At 32.8% G+C, this 22,749-nt stretch overlaps 1 protein-coding gene across 1 annotated transcript in view; it reads right to left on the bottom strand.

Annotated features, from left to right (window-relative positions):
• The window catches only part of LOC140434951 (ADAMTS-like protein 4), a 1,118,363-nt gene that overhangs the window by 670,661 nt on the left and 424,953 nt on the right, over window positions 1-22,749 (bottom strand). The window contains exon 3 of the mRNA XM_072523593.1: window positions 10,253-10,407. Coding sequence (XP_072379694.1) covers window positions 10,253-10,407 — 155 coding nt within the window. The remainder of the gene's footprint in view (window positions 1-10,252; window positions 10,408-22,749) is intronic.

The raw sequence follows: 22,749 nt of genomic DNA on the forward strand, positions 1-22,749 counted from the left end.
GCGTTTTTTTTTTTGTTAAAAATGCTGTTTGTCAGAGATATTTTATCTTTTATTTTCCAATTTTTTTAAAAATAAAGAGTAATTGATGCCAAAATTATTTTTACTGTAATTTATGTAATAAAACTTATTAAACTTACTAATATATACAGGGTATTTCATTAAGAATTGTCCATATAGTAACTGTAGAAACCTTAGCACAAAATACGAAGATTTAACCTAAAACACTTAAATAAAATATTCCCCCTTACTGAGATACAGATTGTTTTATTACAAATATTCTAAAATGGTTTTAGCTCATTGCTTTCCAACAATTTTTGTTCAAACTTGACAAACAGTTTACAGATGTTAGGATATTTTAACTAGTTTTAACCCTTTCACTGCTACATTTTGATTTAAGACATGCCCAGAAGCGGCTATTTGTTTTTGTAAAAAATAAAAAAAATTTATTGAAAAAGTATTTTTTTGGATTAAGTGATATAAAATTATTACTTAGATATCAATTTTGACATGTGCCATGCGCACTGGTCAAAAAATTTTCTATGCAGGGCTCGTCGGCACGGATCCGTGACAAATACATTGTTATGAGTGGTTTAGGCCAAAATTTATGTAGAAGAAACTTTAAAGGATGCTAAGAAAATCTTTATTTTGTTAATAATCAGTAAATAAAATATTTGAAATCTAAGATTAAAATAAAAAAAGAGAACAAAAATAATGCACTTTTCCCAATAAAATAACAAAAACAAGAAAAGTACAAAATAAAATAAACTAATACAATAAATAGATAATCATTTTTCCAATAAACATAAAACGAAAAAAAAACAATCTAAAACAAAAATGTTATTTATTAGTAGCATCGAAGCAATCTCCCACACAATATCCAGGTTGTTCAGAACATCCTTTACAATGGTACAATGTCATTTTCTGAATTTTTTTTGGGAACAAAATCTATAACGTTGTCTGTTTGTTTTACCTTTTTTGTTTACAGATGTAATTTTTGTCAGTTTATGTGATGTTGGGTTATAGGTCTGGGCAGCTTTTGTATTGGGTACTTAAATTTTTAATAGTTTTGATATGACAGTCGTAAATCATAAAGACTCATGGTTTTACCTGAATATTTTTTGAATAGGAAAAATGCATTGAGAAGCATAAGTTGTATGAAATTTTTTGTACCACCTTAATGTTTTTCTGTCACAGGGATAATATACATTCATTTGGCCCTGGTGGTCTACTCCGCCCATCTGCTTATTGTAATCAAAAATTGGTTTAGGTTTTGGTACAATGTCTTTTATCTGCAAACTCGATCATTTCGTTTTCATGTTCATTAGATAAATATAGAACATCTCTTTTGTCTCTCCATTTGCCGACCAACAGGTTGTGAGAATACACCGCACATGTTTCACCCTTTTTAAGTTTTTTAGAAATAAGTTTCGTGGGATTGTTAATTCTTTTTGAATTCAGCGTTCCAGTGCAATAAGTCTTGCGCTTAGTTAGCTGGTTCGATCACGACTCATGTGCTGTGAAAAACAATTCAAATTAAATAATGGGTCGTTTTTCCAATAATCTTGGAGGCGATTCAACCGTATTGTACCTGTGTGTAACACTAGTCTAATAAATGTTAACATTTCTTGAAAAGATACATTCTTCCACCTACTAATTCGAGATTTTTCCAAAGCACCGTGAGACAGGAAAACATCATCTGCATAAGTATTAGTTTCTTCTACTATGTGGCTTATAATTTGGTCATCAAGTATTGCTCTGAAGTAGTCTATGGGTTCATTTCCCGGTAGTGCTTGTAATAACTCGTTAGTTTTAGAAAATGGAATATCTAACATATGCATAAGAACTGTCGACCACTTTGGAATGGTACTTGCTATGGTTTCAGCAATAGTTGTGCCTACTGCAGGATTCGCAGCTGCAGCCAGATCTGTACCAACGGGAACTTGATATTGTTCTTGTGTAGTCGACAAAACTGCTCCTGTAACAAAATTTATATTAATTTTTTAAAAAACTAATTAAAACTATTTTTGAACACTACATATATAATACTACAATGGCCACTTTTAGAACTAAACAACATTATGAATTTTACTAACCAAATAAATATGAAATGTAATCCTACCTGATTCATTGTCGCCATCATCTACTCCATCACTATCTAAGTCGTCATTACTTGACTCATCGTCGAGTTTAAAATTGTCATCGTCATCACTAAAATATGTTTCATCATCACTCGATTCTTCCAATAGTTGTAATAGTTCCTTATCAGTGAGTTTTTTAGGATTTTTACACACTAATTTACGTTTTTTAATGCCCGACGGCCCTGCACTACTATCATCCATAGTACTATATGTACGAAAAACAAAATCTGAAACGAACGAACTTTTTATGAAATTCAATTACCTAGGAGTAGAGATCACTAGTGACAGGGATATAAGAACAGAGACCACAAGGCAAGCATCAAAAGCGGCAAGAGTAAGTGGTTGCCTCCGAGAAACCATATAGAGAAACAAATATCTGACCACGGAAAGCAAAATGAAGGTATACAAGACAACAATAAGATTAATCCTAACATATGCAGCGAAGACAAGGACCGATACAAAAAAGACGAAACAACAAATCGACAATATCGAAATGAAAGTATTAAGATCAACAGCGGACATATCATTAAGAGACAGACAAACCAAAAGAAGTATACGCGAACAATGCAAAATTCAAAATATTAACAGGTGGATAAAAACAGAAAAAAAAAAAACTGGAACGAACATGTAAACCGAATGGGAACAGATAGATTAGCAAACATCTGTAAAAATAACAAGCCGTATAGCAGGAAGGCCGTCAAAATGGTGGAAAGATAATGTACAGTCAACAACGACTGAAACACAATAAGAGGCAGACAAACAGGAGTAATCCTAGTCGCACGAAGAAGAAGAAAGAAGAAGACGAACTTTTTAGAAGTCCCGATATGTACGCTACACGCTCGTCAACGTACGTCTACCTTGAACTAGCGCTAAGTTCCTACTGGCAGAGAAAGTGATAATGTGCATGTGTCATGGATCCGTGCCACGCGCACTGTCTGAAAACTCAGCCTGGCACGGATCCGTGCCATGCGCAGTGAAAGGGTTTTAAAGGATAATTTTCCGCTATTACCAGAGGCATGCTGTAGGAGATAGATACATCATTTTCCCTCCTCATAATCTACGTCATCTAAGTCACTGTCGTAATAATCATTTCGGTATGTTTTTTTTATTCTTCGTTACTTTTAACGTAAATATCATCCTTGTGTCTCATTGCGATAGAGTAAGTAGTTTGGCAAATATCCAACTGACTATTGAAGATACTTCAATTGAGAGTGTTAATAACTATAAATACTTAGGAACATGGATAACATCAGATGTAGACCAAACCAAAGAAATTAGGACACGCATTGAAATAGCACGTGCATCATTCATTAAACTTAAAAAGTTTCTTTGTTGTCGGGATATAAGGTTAGAACTACGCCTGAGAATGCTTCGATGTTACGTGTTCTCTACTCTTCTTTATGGCTTGGAATCGTGGACACTAAAACAAGTCCATCTGAATAAGTTGGCCGCCTTTGAATTTTGGTTTTACAGAAGAATCCTACTAATATCATGGATTCAAAGAATGTAAAACGTGGAAGTGACTAGAAGGATAGGAAATGAGGCGAAAATAATATTAACTATCAAAAGACGAAAACTTGAGTACTTAGGACATGTGTGATGAGAGGGCAAAAATACGCATTATTACAACTTATTATGCAAGGCAAAATCCGAGGAAAGCGAAATGTGGGAAGACGAAGAATATCTTGGCGTAAGAACTTAAGGGAATGGTTTGAATGCAGTAGTGCAGAACTTTTTAGAGCGGCAGTCAACAGAGTCCGCATAGCCATGATGATTTCCAACCTTCGATAGAAGATGGAACTTAAAGAAGAAGAAGTAGTTTTCAAGTTAGTTGCGTGTAAAGGTAATGTTTAAAATACATAATCTTATTTTATTGCTAAAATCTTTTTCACACGAGTCAGGACTATGTCACTAATAAAGTTATACAATTTAGTAGATTCGGTAAGTTCCATTTCAAATCATTTTTTCATATTAATGTTGTTCTAAATCAAAACTATGATTTTTATTATACTAACACAATTTTTCTTGGTAAGTATTCGGATCGAGCTTGTTAATAAAATGATGGTTACATAAGAGAAACCTATTGAAAAAAATATTTATTTAGACTATTGTACCAATAAATCAATTTAATAAATTTTTAAAGTGGCCTCCATTCACTTCAATACATTTTTGAATTCTATCAGAAAAATTTCTCCTTACCTTCAGAAATATGTTTGGTTGATTTCTAATAAAATTTGAGGCATTCTTTATTTGTTGCCATAATTCTTGTGGGGTATTAATTTCTTGAGGATACACAAGTGTCTCCATATGTCCCAAAAAATCACTTTCTCGCCCTATCCATACATGAGGAAACTGATTGTACAAATAAGTTCGCACCACCAAGAGAAAATGTGGTGGGGCGCTATCACCACCATATGCGCATTTTGCACAATGCACAATGCACATATCTCTTATTTGGTTTAGTTTAAACTCTTTAGTGTATTTTAGAGATATTTCAAGTACGAATTACCGTTGAAATGTGTAGGTAATTCAAGGGGACCTATTAAATTATCTCCAAAAATTCCACACCAAACATTTATTCAGTTCATGTTGAAAGTGTGCTTTTCTGGCGGCATGTGGATTTTCGTTATCCCAAATGTGACAATTGCCTCTAAGTGTGAAAGTGGCTTCATCAGTAAAAATAATATTGCTAACGAAATTTTTATTTGTATTCGTCCTATCCATAACAAATTGTGCAAATTCTATTTGTCGAGGAAGATCTGTGGGTAACAAGTTCGGCACTGTTTATATTCTGAAAACTGAAGCATAACTTATTCCAGTTATTGCTGATAAACGTCTGGTACTTAACTGAGGTTCACTCTAATTATTTTTGGACTTCCTAGATCTCGCTTTGAGCGGTATTGACCAGTTTCCGCCATCCGGTCGTAAATATTTTTAAAAGTTCTATAATAGGGTTGTCGTCTGTTAGGATATAATTGTAGATATTTTTGAGCAGAAGCACGCCCTGTATATTTTGTTTGTGCATAAACACAAACCATATCCCGCATTTGAAAAATTATTATGACGTGGCATTTACACAAAAAACTCTACTGTAACGGTAGGTAATCTTACGGTTTGAATTATAATCATCGGTCTGAAAGTTGTAACATAATATCAGTCTATCAGACATCAGTCTAGTTAATTTTAAATAAGCCCTATAACTTGTAAGGTTGACAGATTCTGAAAGAGTCATTTCATAATTCCAAGAGTTCAAAAAATAAAAAACTATTAAAGATTCCTGAAAATTTACTTCTTCTTCTTCTTCCTTCTTGTATGAAGGCTTTAAAGCCTGTGTCTTCTTCAATATTAGCCTTCTAAATTGTTTAAATTATCGCACCATCTTTTTCTTGGTCCGCCAATACTTCTTCGTCCATTTGGTGACTATCTCGTGCTATTCGTACCATTATATCCTCTGCCATTCTACTAATGTATTCGTTCCACTCCTGTTTCCATTTTTTCATCTATTTATGTCTTTTTATTGCATGCTCTTCTTATGTTTTCGCTTCTCTCTCTATCCAACAGACTTTTCTCTGATATTCATCATACTGTTTATCTTTGTTGTTTCTAGTAGTCGTCATGTTTTAGAATAGTGTCAAGTCTTATCTCCGCCGTCTATGTTAAAATAGGTCTAAAGTGCTGCTTTATAGATTCTTGTTTTTCTGTCTTGTCTTAGGTGTTTGTTCTTCCAGATTTTGTTATTAAGAGATAAGAGATCCCGACGCTTTACTTGCTATTAAGCTTTGTTATCGTACTTCTTCTTCAACATTTGTGTAACTATAGTAAAATTCATTAACCGATGCAGGGAGATGTAAACATTACCACGTGTAGGCCTGCAACAGGGCCGCATTTGGGATTATCTTTTTGTTTAGTCAGAATATATATTATCTTATAAAATACGAAATTTATATTTTAATTTTGCAAAAGTGCTCGACAAAGAACCTGATTGTTTTAGTTGATATCCGATAATAGGAACCATTTATACAGGGCGAAAAACCCAGAAATTAATTTTTTTGCCAACAATTTTATGTACAGTGCCTGCAAAAAATATAAGTTTTATTTTTAATTTTAACTATATTTAGTTGTTTGTACAATTCTAAAAAGTTTCATAATAATAATAACAAAAAAAATCCTCATTACTCAATAATGTTGAAATAATATACATATATATATATATATATATATATATATATATATATATATATATATATATCTAATTATATAAATTTATAAAAAATTATAAGCAAAAATATGTATGGTAAACTTTATGAGCACTGAATAATGTAATAAATTACCTGAAGGATTTTTTAATCCCGTTGGTAATCCATCCAAAAAAGCTTGTCTTGATGTCGTTTAACCATGTCTCATCCAGATAATATATTTTATATTGAAAATTAAGTTTTTTCAATATTCGGTAAAATGTGGTTTTTAAAAAATTTCGCAAATCAGGGTCATCGTTCACCTTCTTTAAAACCTTATCAACGGTGGGTATTTCGTTGCTAATAAAAAAATTATGAAACAGTCTTCTAATGGAACTTTTGTCAAAATCATCAATTTTGTCAAACTTCTTTTTCCGGGTCAGACATACTTTTGGTCCAGCGAGTTGATGATTCGTTTTGTATTCCTTTATCATTGTAAACACACTTCTATCACAAACTCCAACTTTATTAGCCACTTTTTTCACAATATCTTCAACCACTAACCCGAGATTTTCTTGTCTTTAACATTTAAAAACATTTAAAATGATTTCTTTAACTTCGACGCTAAGAGGGCTTCTTTTACTTCGTTTTCGAGGAGGACTCCATGTATTTTCAACCAATTCATCAGCAGAATCAGTGGAGGACATTTTTGGTTTCAATATCAGTTATTGAAATCCGTGGTTATTGTTACAGTAATCACAATCACGTATAGATAGGGTCGTTATACAAATAAAAATATATACCTATAAATAGTTATTATAAATAGTTTTAAATCGCACAACAAATAATTGCTAATTCAACATTAACAGCATAAATATAATTTATTGTCCTTTAACCATCAAGATGACTAAAAATATAGTCACAAATCGATTCAAATTACAAAATTTCAATACCGAAATATAATACCGAAATTAAATCGTGTCCGAACCTGTATGAGTTCCGACGACGTCGGCAGTAACGAAATAAAGATTTCGGTTAGTTTTTAAATATTCTTGAAGAACTGTTACTTGCATGTATGCATAAAATATTCATTAATTTAATAAATCGGATTATTTTTTTACTTACTATGTATTCAGCGATAAAAATAATTTATATACTATGCAATAAACACTAATAGTTGAGAAAATAAAAAAATTAATAAAGTGTCATAATTATACTGTTACTTATCGGAACGAGTAGACTCATTTGGAACATCTTTAACAATAATCTGTTAAATTTATCTTTGTTTATACGCCCTGCATCGCTTAATGAAAGTTGGTATAGTTATATCTATTTCCAGATATCTAAACCGTGCTTTCTGCTTTATTATTTTTCCATCAATTTCGATTTTACGTCATAGTGGGTATTGTCATATATTTGTTGTCATACAAATATATAAGTGTTTTCATACATTTGGTTTTTTCTGCTGATATTATCATATTGTATTTCTTGGCAGTTGTATTCAAGATATGTGTTAATCTTTGGAGCTCGTCTTCTGTCTCGGCGATTAATGCAACGCCGTCTGCATAATATAATATTTGTTCTTTGTTTCCCATTCTGTAACCATAACCTTTACGTACTGCTTGTATTATTTCGTCCATTATTATATTAAAGAGACTTGAGCTTAACGAGTCACCCTGTCTGACCCCACTTTGTACTGATTAAACTGTGTTAGTTTTCCATTTATCTGTGCCTGTATTTGATTATGAAAGTAGATGTTTTCGATGAAAATTTACAATTATTACATACAATTAAAAATTTTTATCAGTAACTTGGTTAAATTATTAAAGACACTCAAGTGAAATAAGCAAAAAAAATAAGATTATTCATTTTAAACATTACTTTTAAACATAAATAACTTGAAAACTACTTAGTATATCGCAATGAGACAAAAGGCTACGTAAAAAGTAACGAAGAATCAAAAAACATGTTAAAATAATTATTACGACAGTGGCTTAGACTTTGAGGGAGAAAAGGAAAGTATTTATACCTACAGCACGCCTCTGGTAATAGCGGAAAACTATCTTTTAACACTAGTTAAAGTACCCTAACATGTGTGTAAACTGTTGGTCAAGTTTGAACAAAACTTATTGAAAGGTGTTAAAACAATGGGCTAAAATCATTTTAGAATATTTGTAATAAAACACTCTGTATCTCGGTAAGGAGGAATATTTTATTAAAGTGTTTTACGTTAAATCTTCGTATTTCTTCTTTTACTATATGGACAATTCTTAATGAAATACCCTGTATACCTGTCAAGATTCTAAAATGTAAAAGATTAGGAATAAAAAGTTATTGTGAAATATATAAAAACAATTTACGTTTTGGTAAGGTTTTTTATGAAAGTTTATGTCGCACACAATGATAATTTAGGAGAGAACTGTAGAGCGAAGGTTAAGGAGAGAGGCATTGATAGAAGAACAATTTCGGTTTATGCCAAGGAGGAGGACAACGGATGTCTTGCTTGCTTTAAGCCAGTTGGTTGAGAAATACGACAAGAGGAAAAGAGAGCTGCATATGATATTCAAAGATCTTGAAAAGGCGTATAACACAGTTTCTAGACAAGAGCTATGGAGACGTATGAGAGAGAAATGAGTTCCTGAGAGGTACTTAAGGCTCGTGAAGGATATGTATGAGGGACCGTTCACAAAAGTAAAGACTGCTGTTGGATTGACCGAAAGTTTTCCAGTGACAGTTGATTTGCATTAAGGCTTTTCACTAAGTCCTTACCTGTTATGGATGTACTGACAAAGTAAGGTAGGGGGCTCCTTAGTCAATGCTTTTTGCTGATGCTATCGTGTTTACACAATAGAGCAATGAAATGTTGGAGGAGAAGTTGAAATGTTGGAGAAAGGCTATTGAAGGAGGAGGACTTAAGGTTAACAGGTCGAAAACAAAATATGGTGAGGAGGAAAAGGAATGGTTGGGGATATAGAATTGTTTGGAGAAAAACTAGGATAAGTAAGAGAATTTAAATACCTTGGCTCCTACATAACGGAAAATGGGACACTAGATCAAGAAATTTCCCACGGGATACAGGCTAGTTGGTTTAACTGGAGGGGCTTACTTTGTAATCAAAAAATTAAACAAAGGCTAAAATAAAAAGATATACAAGAGTGTAGTGAGACCTGCGTTGTTGTAGTGTGGCCTGTAAAGAAGATTCAGGAAAAGAAGATGGAGGTAGCTGAAATAAAATGTTACGGTGGATGTTGGGTTAGACTAAAAGAGACAGGATGTGACAGGAAATATCTAGGACGAAGAATAGAGCTGTTAGAAGTTGATGAAAGGAGAGGTAGAGAAAAACCAAGGAGAAGATGGAAGAACTGTGTGGCAGAGAACTTGAGAGAGAAAGATTTAGGTGAAGAAGATCCGATAAGCAGAAATGTATGGCGACGAAGATTAGGAACAGCGACCCCTGAAAAAAAAGCTGAGGAAGAAAAAGACACATGTAATTTTAATAAACACACAGTAAATCTATAAATGATTTAAATAAACAAAAAAATATTTAAGAATTATATAAAATCGCTGTTAGTTAATAGCCTTGTAATAGATTAATAAAATTGAAAAAGTTTACATGTTGTATAACGGAGTCTCCTCGTGGCGTCAATTCTTACAACTTTTCACAGCACCTCACCAAGACGGTTCTGTAGTAGAAGTAGCACCACAAAATACGCTATTTCGTGGCGCTAAAGCCGTGATGCTCGCCTCAGTAATTTACTATAGAGAAAGAGTAATACATCGCCAGTATAGAAGCTTGGCTTCGCTTTGCTAATTAAATCATCTAAATTTTAGTAATAGTATTTTGACGTATATTTCTCTAATTAAAAATCGAAATAAAATTTTTAACGAAATTTTAATAATTTGTATATTTAATTATAATTATACATCTAGTATAATTACCTAGAATCTGCTGGTCGGTGAATACAATGTCTAGTTTGTTGAGTAACCCCACCTCCGCAGCTTCTGGAACATGAAGACCACGGAGACCACTCAGACCATTCTCCCAAATTCTTTGGTATTTTCTTTTGAATCTGATCTTTATACATTTGGTGAAGCTAAAACAGAAAATTAGAATTACAATTAGAATTAACTTAATATATTTAATAAATTCAATATCCATATAAATAAAAATAAATCTCCGTTATGTTTGTATGCGCATAACATCAGAATGACTGCACCAAATTAGATAATTATTTTTTGTTATATTTGCTATTATCAGGAAAAGGTTTGTATAAAATATAATTGTAATAAAATTTTACGAAAAGCCCACGATTAACCTCCTGCAGACAACTTATAAGAGCAGAGAACAAAAAATATATCGACAGGCCATTACAGCACAGCAACGCAGTTCCAGGTTATCAATATTCACAATAAGATAAAGCAGCGACAGTTTAGATGCCGATGTACTTCTCAATAGTCACCGAGCAGGAAGAAGTCGTGCAAATGCCTACAGCCTTTCGAGAAGACCATGCGAGGAGTGCAACTGCCGATTCTGCGAGCGCTAAGAAGAACGAGGTGGTCAGATTCGAAAAACCATAGAGAGCGGAAGTAACGAAGAAGCTTTAATCAAGGAAAACCTACAGACTAAGCAGAAAAAAGATCCAGATCTACAGCTAGTCCGTGAGCAGAAGAAAGATCCAGATGTTAAGATAGTCCTTGATCCAACGAAAGATCCAGATCTAAAGATAGTCCGTGAGTAGCTGAACAATGGAGCTAGGCCACAATGGCAGGAGATTCTCAAATATAGGAAAGCACTGAAAAGTTATTGGCTTCAGTGGAACTCCTTGTGTCTACGAGATGACGTCATTTCTCGTAAATGGGGGAGTCCACATGGAACAAGAACAGTGTCTTAAGTTGTTCTCTAAAAGTCATGTGTTAAGGACGTACTTGCAGAACTCCACGACAGCCCCTCCGGAGGTATTTTGGAATAAATAGGCCCCTGGCCAGAGTGTGAGAGGTATTATTGGGTTAATTGTCGACAAGATCTGAAAGAATGGTGCAAACGATATGACCTGTGTACATCCAAGAAAGGACCCAAAACGAGATTTAGAGGAAAAATCCAACAATACATCACCGGGACTCCATCAGAACGAGTTGCTGTGGACATTCTGGGACCATTTCTATTAACAACATCAGGAAACAAGTATTTAATGGTTGGTATGGACTATTTTTCCAAATGGCCAGAAGTAGTTGCACTACCCAACCAAGAAGCAATCATAGTTGGTGATGCTCTGCTTGAGAATGTCTTTCACTTTGTCACTTCTGTTTCATTCTGATCAGGGGCGCAACTTCGAATCGGAAGTTTGGAAGGCCATGATAGCTTTGCTGAGAAATAAGAAGACCAGTCCGATAGCATGGTGGAAAGACATAGCGAGACTATCAACAACCACCTGTCTCTGTTTGTACATGAAAATTAGAGAGAGTGGGTGAAACTGGTGCCTCTTTTTCTGCTAGCCTACCGAATCTCCCAACATGAAGAAACTGGTTACACTCCAGCAATGTTATTGACTGATCGAGAGATGAAGCTTCCTATCGATCTCCTACATGGTAATCTACCAGACGTTGAGACGGAGCAAGAGACACTCTCCGAGTAGGTCGGCGGCCTAAAACATCAACTGGTTAAGGTCCACGATCTCACTAGGAATAAGTTACAAGTCGCCAGTGACCAAATGAAGGTTAGGTTCTATCAGAAATCCACTTCCGTTAGCTTCAAAGAAGTTGATGCGGTTTGGCTCTACCAATTAACCAGAAGGAATGGTCTAAGTCTCAGGTTGCAGCGGCCCTGAGAGGGACCGTACCTGGTTACTAAGAAGATAAACGACCTTGTATACAGGGTGCAACTAACGCCACGTTACAGAGACTGTGCCCTTATGAAGGGCAAAATGCATGGAACAGGTCCATTTAGATACTGTTTGGGGCGAACACCCTGAAAGAAGTAAGCGATGTTATGTGACTGTAGTTACGGACCTTTATTATCTCGAAAACTCTACCTGGCGTTCTATTAATGGTTTATTGGCGATATCTTACTGAAATTTCGTGTTGAAAATGCTGACTCGATGTTTATGACTTCGCTGGCGATACCTAGAACATCTGTTCGTGTATAAAAAAACGAGCCAAACTTTGAGACAGTTTTGCAAGCGATTAGCGAAGGTTTTTATCCTGTAAAGTGATATATAAGTCATTTGTTATTTATACAGTGATAAGTGTCTTACCACCCGGCTTTTTAACGTAAGAGATAGAAAACACAGTTACCTTGTGAAATAAAAAGAGATGAAACTCGTAGAGGTGAGAAATAATCGATAGAAACCTATAATTAACATTACATTACATTACCACTATCGATAGTCTCACACCTTTAGACGTTAGCTTCGAGCTAAATCACCTCGGTCATAATTATTATGTGTAACGTCATATGTGTGACGTATTTCCATTTTTTAATTTCGCATAAAGTAAAAAGTGATTGACCACAATAAAGCAAAAGTGTGAATAAAATAATTTAATTAACAGCAGTCGAACAATAACCCAAACTGTCACTAAATGATTATAAAACTCTAATGGATCAGAGATCAAGGCACGATGTTCTCATCCAGGCGCTTAGAGTTCGAATCCAACATGACGATTTTACTTTTTTAAAAATTAAAATTCGAAATTATGCAGATATTATATCGTTTTGCTTTAAATCACTAAACATTTATTTCAGTTTTTATTAGAAGTGTTTATAGTAAAACATGAAAATCTTATTGAAAAAACAATGTCGTACTTTCGAAAATAAAGTAAAAATTCTTCAAACATAAAAGAACGTTCTAAATAAATGTACTTACAAAAAATGTTTAAATAGATAGAAATTCTATAAAAATATTCTAAATAAACGTATTTTATTCCAATGAAATGTATTTACAAAAAATGTTCGAATGAGCCTCCATTAGCAGCAGAACAATAACCCAATCTATTATAAAAGTTTCGTCTAACATTAGTTAATGTTGCTGGACTAATATCTCTCATTGAATCAGAGATCTTGTCTCTTAATTCTTGGAGAGAATTAGGCCTATCGTCTTCAATTCCATATAGTTTGGACTTGATATATCCCCACATAAATAAATCACAAGGTGCAAGATCAGGTGATCTTGCAGGCCAAAAAATATCTCCGTGACCACTAATCAATCGATTAGGAAAAGTCGCACTGAGATATTCACTGACGATGCGAGAATTATGTGCAGGACAACCATCGTGTTGAAACCATATGGAATCGAAAGGTATTGGTAAATTACGAAGGGCTGGGACAATTTGATTTTGCAGAAGTTCCAAGTATTTCCGCCCAGTCAACATACTGTCTATAAAAAATAGACCAATGACATGATTCCCTATTATGCCTCCCCAAACATTTACTTTTCGAGGACGCTGGGTACGAGCGACATAAATCTGACGAGGATTTCCTCGAGACCAATACCGAGCATTCATTGAATTGTGACGGCCATGCAATGAAAACGTACATTCATCAATGAACAAAACGTTCTCTAAAAAATGTTCATCTTGATGTGACATTTCCATTGCAGTTTGACAAAATTCTAAACGTCTATATTAATCTCCAGGGAATTGTTCGTTGGATTTATGAAGTTTATAGGGACGGTATCCATGTCTTTTCAAAATTTTACCTACTCTAAATCTTGAAATTCTATATTGTTCTCCGAGACGAGATGTTGATTGGGTAGGATTTTGCTCAATACTTGCACAAATCAAAGTGTCCCTTAGTTCCAAATCTGGATTTACCTCCCTTCGTCTACGAACTCCTCTTGGAGCGAACACGGACCCATAAGTAAAAAAATTACGTATAATAGACTGAATTGTTGATCGTGCTGGAGCCGGCCGTTTTTGGAAACATATTTACAAATTGTTGTCTAATCATGTTGTCTGATAATCCATTCACATGCTAGACAACAATTTGCACTTTTTCCTCGACCGTTAAAACCATTTTTACGAATTGTTTTTTCAATAAAAAGTTTCTGTTTACCGTGCAAAAACACTTCTCGATATGTTATTATTTGATGGCTGAAGGCTTGATGATTTGGTTAGCTATAAAGTAGGCAGCTGTTCGCGCGCATCCATTTCAATGTTCTCAATTTTTTTGAAAATCATTACCTGTACAGAGGAATTGATATTAACACTGAGAATTTAGTGATGGATTTGACATTAAACAGTCTTCACCGGATTATTTTGCATTCACAACTGAAGACTGTAAAACTGGAATTGAATTTGAATTATTTTGTATTTCTATTTTATAACATTGGAATAAAAATAAATTGTAAATAATGAGTTTTTCGAAAACTTGTTACCTAATATGTATCATATTTTCTATTATTTTTTGATTGAATAAAACAAAAATGTTATCCTTGGTGTGAATTGAACCCCAATCTTCTTGTCAATAGACCACGTCTCTAACTATTACACCAATTCCACATACAACAATTGTTTTCAGACAGAACATACCTTCCTTTAGTTTAGTCAAATATTTCAGTTGAGTTATTTTTATTATTAAATAAACTTAAAGATTTATAATTTAAAATCGCTACTAATTAATGTTTTTTAATATAATATATCTTAATTTATTCAATCATTTATTCTAACATCAGAAATTATTAAAATAAAATATTTTCGAGGTCATCCGTATAATTATGACTGAAGTCAAATAGCCACGTCTAAGAAATAGTTTTCTCGTACTATCTCACAACTTAATCTGTCTTCTATCCTTTCCGCTATTTTGCCGGGTGGTAAGACACTCATCACTGTATAGTGATTTAGTAGTTTTTTTTGTACTTCGGTGTTAAAAAAATTATTTTAACTACGTGTACTTCACTCAATTCTTGAACCCACAGAAAATCGTAACAATATTTTCATATTATTCATAATATACATTCGCTATAAAATTCTCACGATAATTTCAATTATATTTTAAATAATATTAGTTGAGACCATAAGATAGCTATAAACTATAATTAAGTTTCTTTAAATTTTTAACGTATAAAGTATAATATGTAAATCAGCAAATATGGATATTTAAAAGGAAGACAGACTTTTTATTGGTATAAATACGTTTAAGTAATAAGACCTGTTACAAAATTACGGCGAAGATAGATGAAACGAAAGCCAGTTAAAAAATTCGTTAATTTTCAGTAAAGATTTTCTAAGAATTTAAAATACTAATTCCAATTAATGAAGTTTAATAACTAAAAACGTTGGGAATCTGCAAGAGTAATTTACTTTTAAGCAAGTCACTGACACTTGTGTTAATTATAACCAATGCCATAACGCCGTAATATAAATTGTCAATTTGATAGGGTTAATTATTGAAATATTGGATAAGGGTAATTATATTTTTGGAAAAAATGTGTAAAGGACAATTGAATAGTAGAAACTTATTTTTTCTAAGTGAATAATTGCATTATAATTGTAATTTATAACTAATAAAAAAAGATTAACACTGAACATAAATTAATTAAAGATTGTCAATTATACACTGTATCACAGAGTTTAAAAATAAAAACTATATATCCTTAATAATTTAATAACATTTTTTTAAATGTATGGAAAACAGTTTTAAAGGATATTCTAACAAAAAAATTTTGTTCTTTAAGTTGTATTGTGCTATAAAAATAGTTTGTATTAAATACTATTGTTGTGTCATTTTATAAAAAAAAACGAACTCTAATTATTATCAGTACTTATCAAAGATGTATGCAAGAATGAAGCAAAGATATCTAGCCACACAGAGAGCAAAGAAAGCAAAAGATTTTAATCAGATTAGTTGTATCTGACATGAAAATAATAAAATACTAATTCATGAAAAGGATGTCATAAAACGATGGGAAGATAGTTTCACAGTTTATTAAATAAGGAATTTAACAGAAAACTAGTCGAGCAATGGGAACAGTAACGAGAAAGTTGCTTAAACTTCCTTAACCTGACGCCAGTGTGGTGGGGTATGACATACCCCAGTGAGTTTAAAATTAGCGCCAATATTTTTATTGGTAAATTAGCGCAACAGGCAAAGGTCGTTGGGGTATCATATACCCCACCACACAGGTAAGTTAATATATTTATGGTAGTATTGTTTGAGTTGGGCATTCACATTTTTATATAATTTCCGTTGAAATTATTTATTTTTAATGAAAATGTGAAATTTTCTACATAAATGATTTATGTTTTTGTTCTAGATTATGGCTTATCAATATGAACGGGAGCAGGCGAGGCTTCAAGCTTTATGGGACGATTCTCAAGACGATGATGTAGTAATTGGATCTACAAGCGAGAACGAATCCGACAATGAAGACAATAGTAGCCACAACTCTGACAGCGAGGAACATGCTATTGATTTAGAACAGTCAGTGACTGTTATAGAAATCGAAAATGAACTTTTGGGGCAAGGACAGAAGAGTCAAAAGAAACATTACGTAGGTAAGGACGGCACTAAATGGTCTTCAACATGCTTTCCTATAAATGTAAGAACACGCTCAGTAAATATCATTACGCATTTACCAGGTGTAAAACGAAATGAAAAAATGGCGAAAACTCCCGTGGAATGTTTCAATTTACTTTTTACACCTAGTATGATGGATGATGTCGTAACTTGGACTAATATAAAAATTAGAAGTAATTCCACTTGCTACGATGAAAACAATCAGTATGCAGTTCGCGAAACCGATGCAACTGAAATAAGAGGATTGTTTGGACTATTGTACTTGGCTGGGGTGTTCCAGTCTGCTCCGCTTAATTTAGAAGATCTTTGGTCTACCGATGGAACCGAAATAAGCTTATTTAGAGAGACGATGTCTTTACAACGATTTATTGTTTTACAGTCTTGTCTACGTTTTGACAATATAGAAAATCGAGAAGAAAGAAAAAAACTCGATAAAATGACTGCAATTAGAGCATTTTTCGAAAAATTTGTGCAAAATAGCCAAGACGTCTATACGCCAACCGAATACCTTACTATTGATGAAAAGCTGGAGGCATTTAGAGGCTGCTGTGGTTTTCGCCAGTATATGCCGAAAAAGCCTGCACGATACGGATTAAAGATATTCGCTCTCGTTGATGCAAAATCATATTATGTTTTGAATTTAGAACTATACGTAGGATTGCAGCCAGAGGGACCCTTCCAATTGAGCAATAAACCTAGCGACGTAGTTCTCCGACTTGTAACTCTGATATTTGGAACCAAACGAAATGTAATATTCGATAATTGGTTCACAAGTTATGAGCTGATACTGAAGCTTTTAAAAGATCATCAACTGACGTCTACTGGAACTGTAAGAAAAAACAAAAGGCAAATACCTGAAAGTTTTATAACATCTAGGAACAGGCCAGTATATTCCAAAATTCGGATTTCAAGAGAGTATAACGTTAGTTTCACATGTACCAAAAAAAGGAAAAGTAGTTCTTCTAATGTCAACTTTATACCACACTCCTGATATTGACGATAATACTGGCGAAAGTAAGAAACCAGAAATTATATTCTTTTTATAACGCTACAAAATATGGGGTAGATGAATTGTCGGCTTCATACGATGTTTCACGTAATAACAAAAGGTGGCCCATTACAATTTTTTATACGATACTCAACTGTGCAGGTACAAATGCTAGAGTAATTTATCAACAAAAAACTGCCGATCAGTCAAAACGAAGGGAATTTTTGAAATTATTAGCAATGCAATTACTAACAGAATACAAACAAATTCGGGCTACCAAGGCTTCCGCGAAATTTACAAGTTCATCCTGAAGAAACTGTAACAAATAATGAAGTGCAATCAGGTAAACGAATGAAAGTAGCCAAAAGATGTAATGTTTGCCTGAGAAAAAATGACAGAAGAACTTTTATAATTATTGTGTGATTTGTAAAAAAGCTATGTTTAGAGCATTCAGTGGTGCATTCTTGCTTAGCTAAAAACAATTAAAATGTATTCTGTATGTTATGGTTTTTCCAAACATTCATTTATTTTTACTAGTTCTCTAATCTTTTTTTTTTAATCGAGAAAAAATGAGTGTGACGTTTTTTTATGCTGTAAAATGAAACTTTTTTGAAATATTCAAGTATTTAGTTTGCAATTTGTTTCTAAACACTAGTTCCTTTTGATTTAAGTTTTTTATATGTTGAAATATAAATCACAATATAAATTTCTAAAAATGTGTTATTTTTATTTCAATTTTTTTTTAATTTGGGGTATCTAATACCGATGAAAGAATCATAAGAACTACTTTGATATGTCAGCACATGCGTTCTGGTAAATCAGAACCTCACATTTAATTATTGCCGACAGCCCAAAGAATTAATTATTTTAAATATCGTTGCATTAGTTTTTTCGGTTAGCCTTGGGTACACCTTTACGTTTCAAGTTCAAAGCTACCATACATTTCCAACGATAACGTTTTTTACATAGTAACAAAAAAGTTACGATAAGATCTCCAGTGTTTTTTAAATGGATAATATATGGTAGCTAAGTATACTTTCTTCTCTTTCAGCCCTATAGAAGCCAAATTAATTCTCTTTGGCGAAAACATTCGGCGAAACAATTGATACTCAGTCTTTCTTGCAGATTTCCCCAATATTTAAGAGTTTACTATTTAACTTATCTGCAAAGATTAAATTTCCTTTCTATATATATATATATATATATATATATATATATATATATATATATATATATATATATATATATTACATTTAATAGAATGCTAAGTAGAACTGTACGCACAAGAGACTGGGGTGGGAAAGTTATCATCTACAACTCTCAATAGCTAATAGGATAAATGTCATGGATATATAAACAATAGAACTACTACGCTCCCCAATTTCGAAATGTAATACAATTAATTGTCAGGACCTAATAACTTGTATAACTTGTATGTTAATGTAGACTTCCGTTTATACCATCTATTCCAGCTGCTTTACCGCTTTTCATTTTTGCAATTGTCGATTCTACTTCTTCCGGAAGAACTTCTGGTACATCTTGGTTATTGATTACTTTTTCAACTGTATCAGGGGCTTTGTATAGTTCGCTGTAGAATTTAGTTACGAGTTATATTATTTCATCTCTGTCTATAATTCTGGTGTTTTCGTTTGTTAGAGCAACTATTTGCTTCTTCCCAATAATTAATGATTCACTTGTTATCTTATAGTTTTCCTGTTTTTGATTGCATTTTCTACCAGTCTTTCATTGTATTTTCTTATGTCTTCCTTAATACTTTTCCTTATTGTCTTAAACAGTTCTGTGTATTGTATTCTCTGTATGTTGCTGCTTACTATCATTTTCCTTCTTTGTTTAAGCATTATTTTAGTTTTATCAGACAGTTTACTATGTTCATTTTGTTGTTACGGCCTCTGATTAATTGAGAGCTGCCGATTTAATTATGTATTCTTTCATCAATTGTTCTTTGGTAGTGATTTGAGTTTTCTTTTATAATGTTAATATTTATAACGGTTACTCTTGGTTTTGTGATTAATTTTATTCTTTCTAGTTTCAGATCCAAAACAATTTTTGCTCTGATTAGTCTATGGTCGCTGCCTTTTTGAAATTTATTTATTACACTGACATCTTTTGTTGTAGCAATTTATATATATATATATATATATATATATATATATATATATATATATATATATATATATATATATATATATATATATATATATATATATATATATATATATATATATATATATATATATATATATATTTATGAGCAAAGGGTTGGCCCTTATCAAAAAAAAACGATGCCAAATAATCTCAATTGATGATTATGTTCTATGAAATATCATAGAGTAATAAATAGGATTGTCTGTTATATTATACTACTCAGTCAAATTGGCGTCTTATATGCAACAATGTAATATACTTTTAGATTTGATTTAAATTTATTGTCTAAATGGCGCCACAATCGATTGTTGTTAGTTGTTTATTTACTAGTAATAGAAAAACATATTTTAAAACAAATAAACGTGTTGCTCTTCCTTATTGTAGACGTGGCAGATTATTGAAGTATTGATCGATATTTAATTATTTGATTAAGATCTCAAATGTTATCTGCAATAATTTTATACGACTACAAAACTATAACTTTTATTAAGTGTAGTAATAAGCAATCGAACTATTAATAAGCATAGAAAATATTAAGATGCCAATTGTTAAGTCAAAGGGCAATGCCAGACGCAAAGCAAGGAATGAAGGATTCTTAAAAATGTATGAAAATATTGATTTGGCTTTTCGTAAGACACCAAATCAAGAGGATGCTATTATCCAGATCGAATATAACCAAATAAAGCATAATACAACGTTGGTATGCGAGAAACTGAATATACAAAATATTGCCTACTATTCAATACCATAAGTTCTTTCTTTGAATGAGACAGTTAACAGCTGGAAGAGATGTTTTATATCAGCAACGTCACTAAACTATCTCATTTGAAGAGGCGGTAAAAATGGACTGACTCTTGTCGTTCAGTCAAGGATTAAAAATATATTCCTAATTAAAAATGGTTTTGTCTATAGAGGAAAGATTTATTTATTGTTAAACATTAGGCGGGAGTCCTCATCTTACCTTACGGAGTTGGAGTCATCATCTCAAAAGAATGGAAAGATGCTGTAGTAAACTTTAGTCCATTCTCAGAGCGTGTGATGTTAATACAATTGAAAGATAAGTAGAACATAATAAATATCATACAAGTGTACGCTCCTACAGCAGACAAAGACGAAGAGGAAATAGAACAATTCTGTAATACTTTAAACGAGGTAATGAGAACAACAAAGAGACAACACATTAACATAGTAATGGGCGATCTGAACGCCAAGGTAGGTCAAGGTAAAGTTGGTGAATGTGGCTTAGGTAACAGAAATGAAAAGGATGACCGTTTAGTTCAGTTTTGTCAAAGTGAAGATTTAATAATAACTAATACATTCTTCAAATTACCTCCAAGGCGACTGTATACGTGGACCTCACCTCAACACACTCAAGAAAAAGTAATCAGAAACCAAATAGATTATATAATGGTGACAAAAAGATACCGTATTGCCGTGAAATCTACTAAAACTTATCTTGGAGCTGATATCGATTCGGATCATAATCCAGTAGTATCTGTGATAGAAGCTAGACCAAAGAAAATAAGAAAAACCATCATCCCAGCGTTAGACTTAAGCCAGATAAAAAGTGAACATCTACGACAAACAGTGCAAGAAGAAATAAGCACCAGCCTCAGAATAGCAGAAAGTCAAATCCGCAGAACAGATAACATAAATCAAAAACTTAAGTATATTAACACTACAATAAGAACTACAGGAAAGAAACACCTAACCAGATCTCCAAAGAAACACAAGGTATGGATGACACCAGACATACTAGAACTAATGGATGAAAGACGTAAAATGAAGAATAATGCACAAAAATACTGAGAGGTTGATAACAACATAAAGCAAAGAATAAAGAAGGCCAAAGAATTATGGATTGAAGAACAATGTATAGAAATGGAAAACTATGAAAGAAAATATGACACATTCAATGTACATAAAAAAGTAAAAGAAATTACAGGAACTCAAAGAAGACATCAAATAAGTTTGCTTAAGAACAAAGACGGAATGATTATTATAGATTTAACAGAGAAAATTAATAGATGAAGTGAATACAAAAGAGAATTGTTTGAGGACAACAGAAATAACATTGTTCAGGTAAATCGACCTGAAATCCTAAAATGTGAAGTAGAAGTGGCACTTAGAAATTCCAAAACTGGAAAGGTAAATGGACCTGATGAGGTTCCTACTGAATTGGTAAAGCTGGTGAATGATGACTTAATAGGTATAATATTGCACTTATTTAACACAATATACAAAACTGGTATTATACCTCAAGAGTGGCTGTTGTCTACATTCGTTATACTGTCAAAGAAATCCAATGCAAAAGAATATTCAGAACATCAAACAATATCTTTAATGAGCCATCTATTAAAGATATTTCTAAAAGTCATCCACAACCGAGTTTATCAAAAGTTTGATTCAGATATTGGTGATACACAGATGGGGTTCAGAAAGGGACTAGGTACTCAAAAAGCTCTATTCGGTTTGAATGTTCTTACACAAAGATGCCTAGACGTTAATCAGGAAGTACATGCATGTTTTATCGATTTTGAAAAAACGTTTGACAGAGTACGCCATGATAAGCTAAGAGACATTCTTGAAAAAAAAAAGGACATAGATAATAAAGATCTGCGAATAATTCTCAATCTATATTGGAATCAGAAAGTTAACATCAAAATAGAAAATGAGATATCACAAGCAATAGAAATACGTAGAGGAGTACGACAGGGATGCATTTTGTCACCGCTGCTATTTAATGTTTACAGTGAAAGCATCTGCTAGGAA

The sequence above is a fragment of the Diabrotica undecimpunctata genome, chromosome 2, assembly GCF_040954645.1.
Source record: "Diabrotica undecimpunctata isolate CICGRU chromosome 2, icDiaUnde3, whole genome shotgun sequence".
NCBI lineage: Eukaryota > Metazoa > Arthropoda > Insecta > Coleoptera > Chrysomelidae > Diabrotica > Diabrotica undecimpunctata.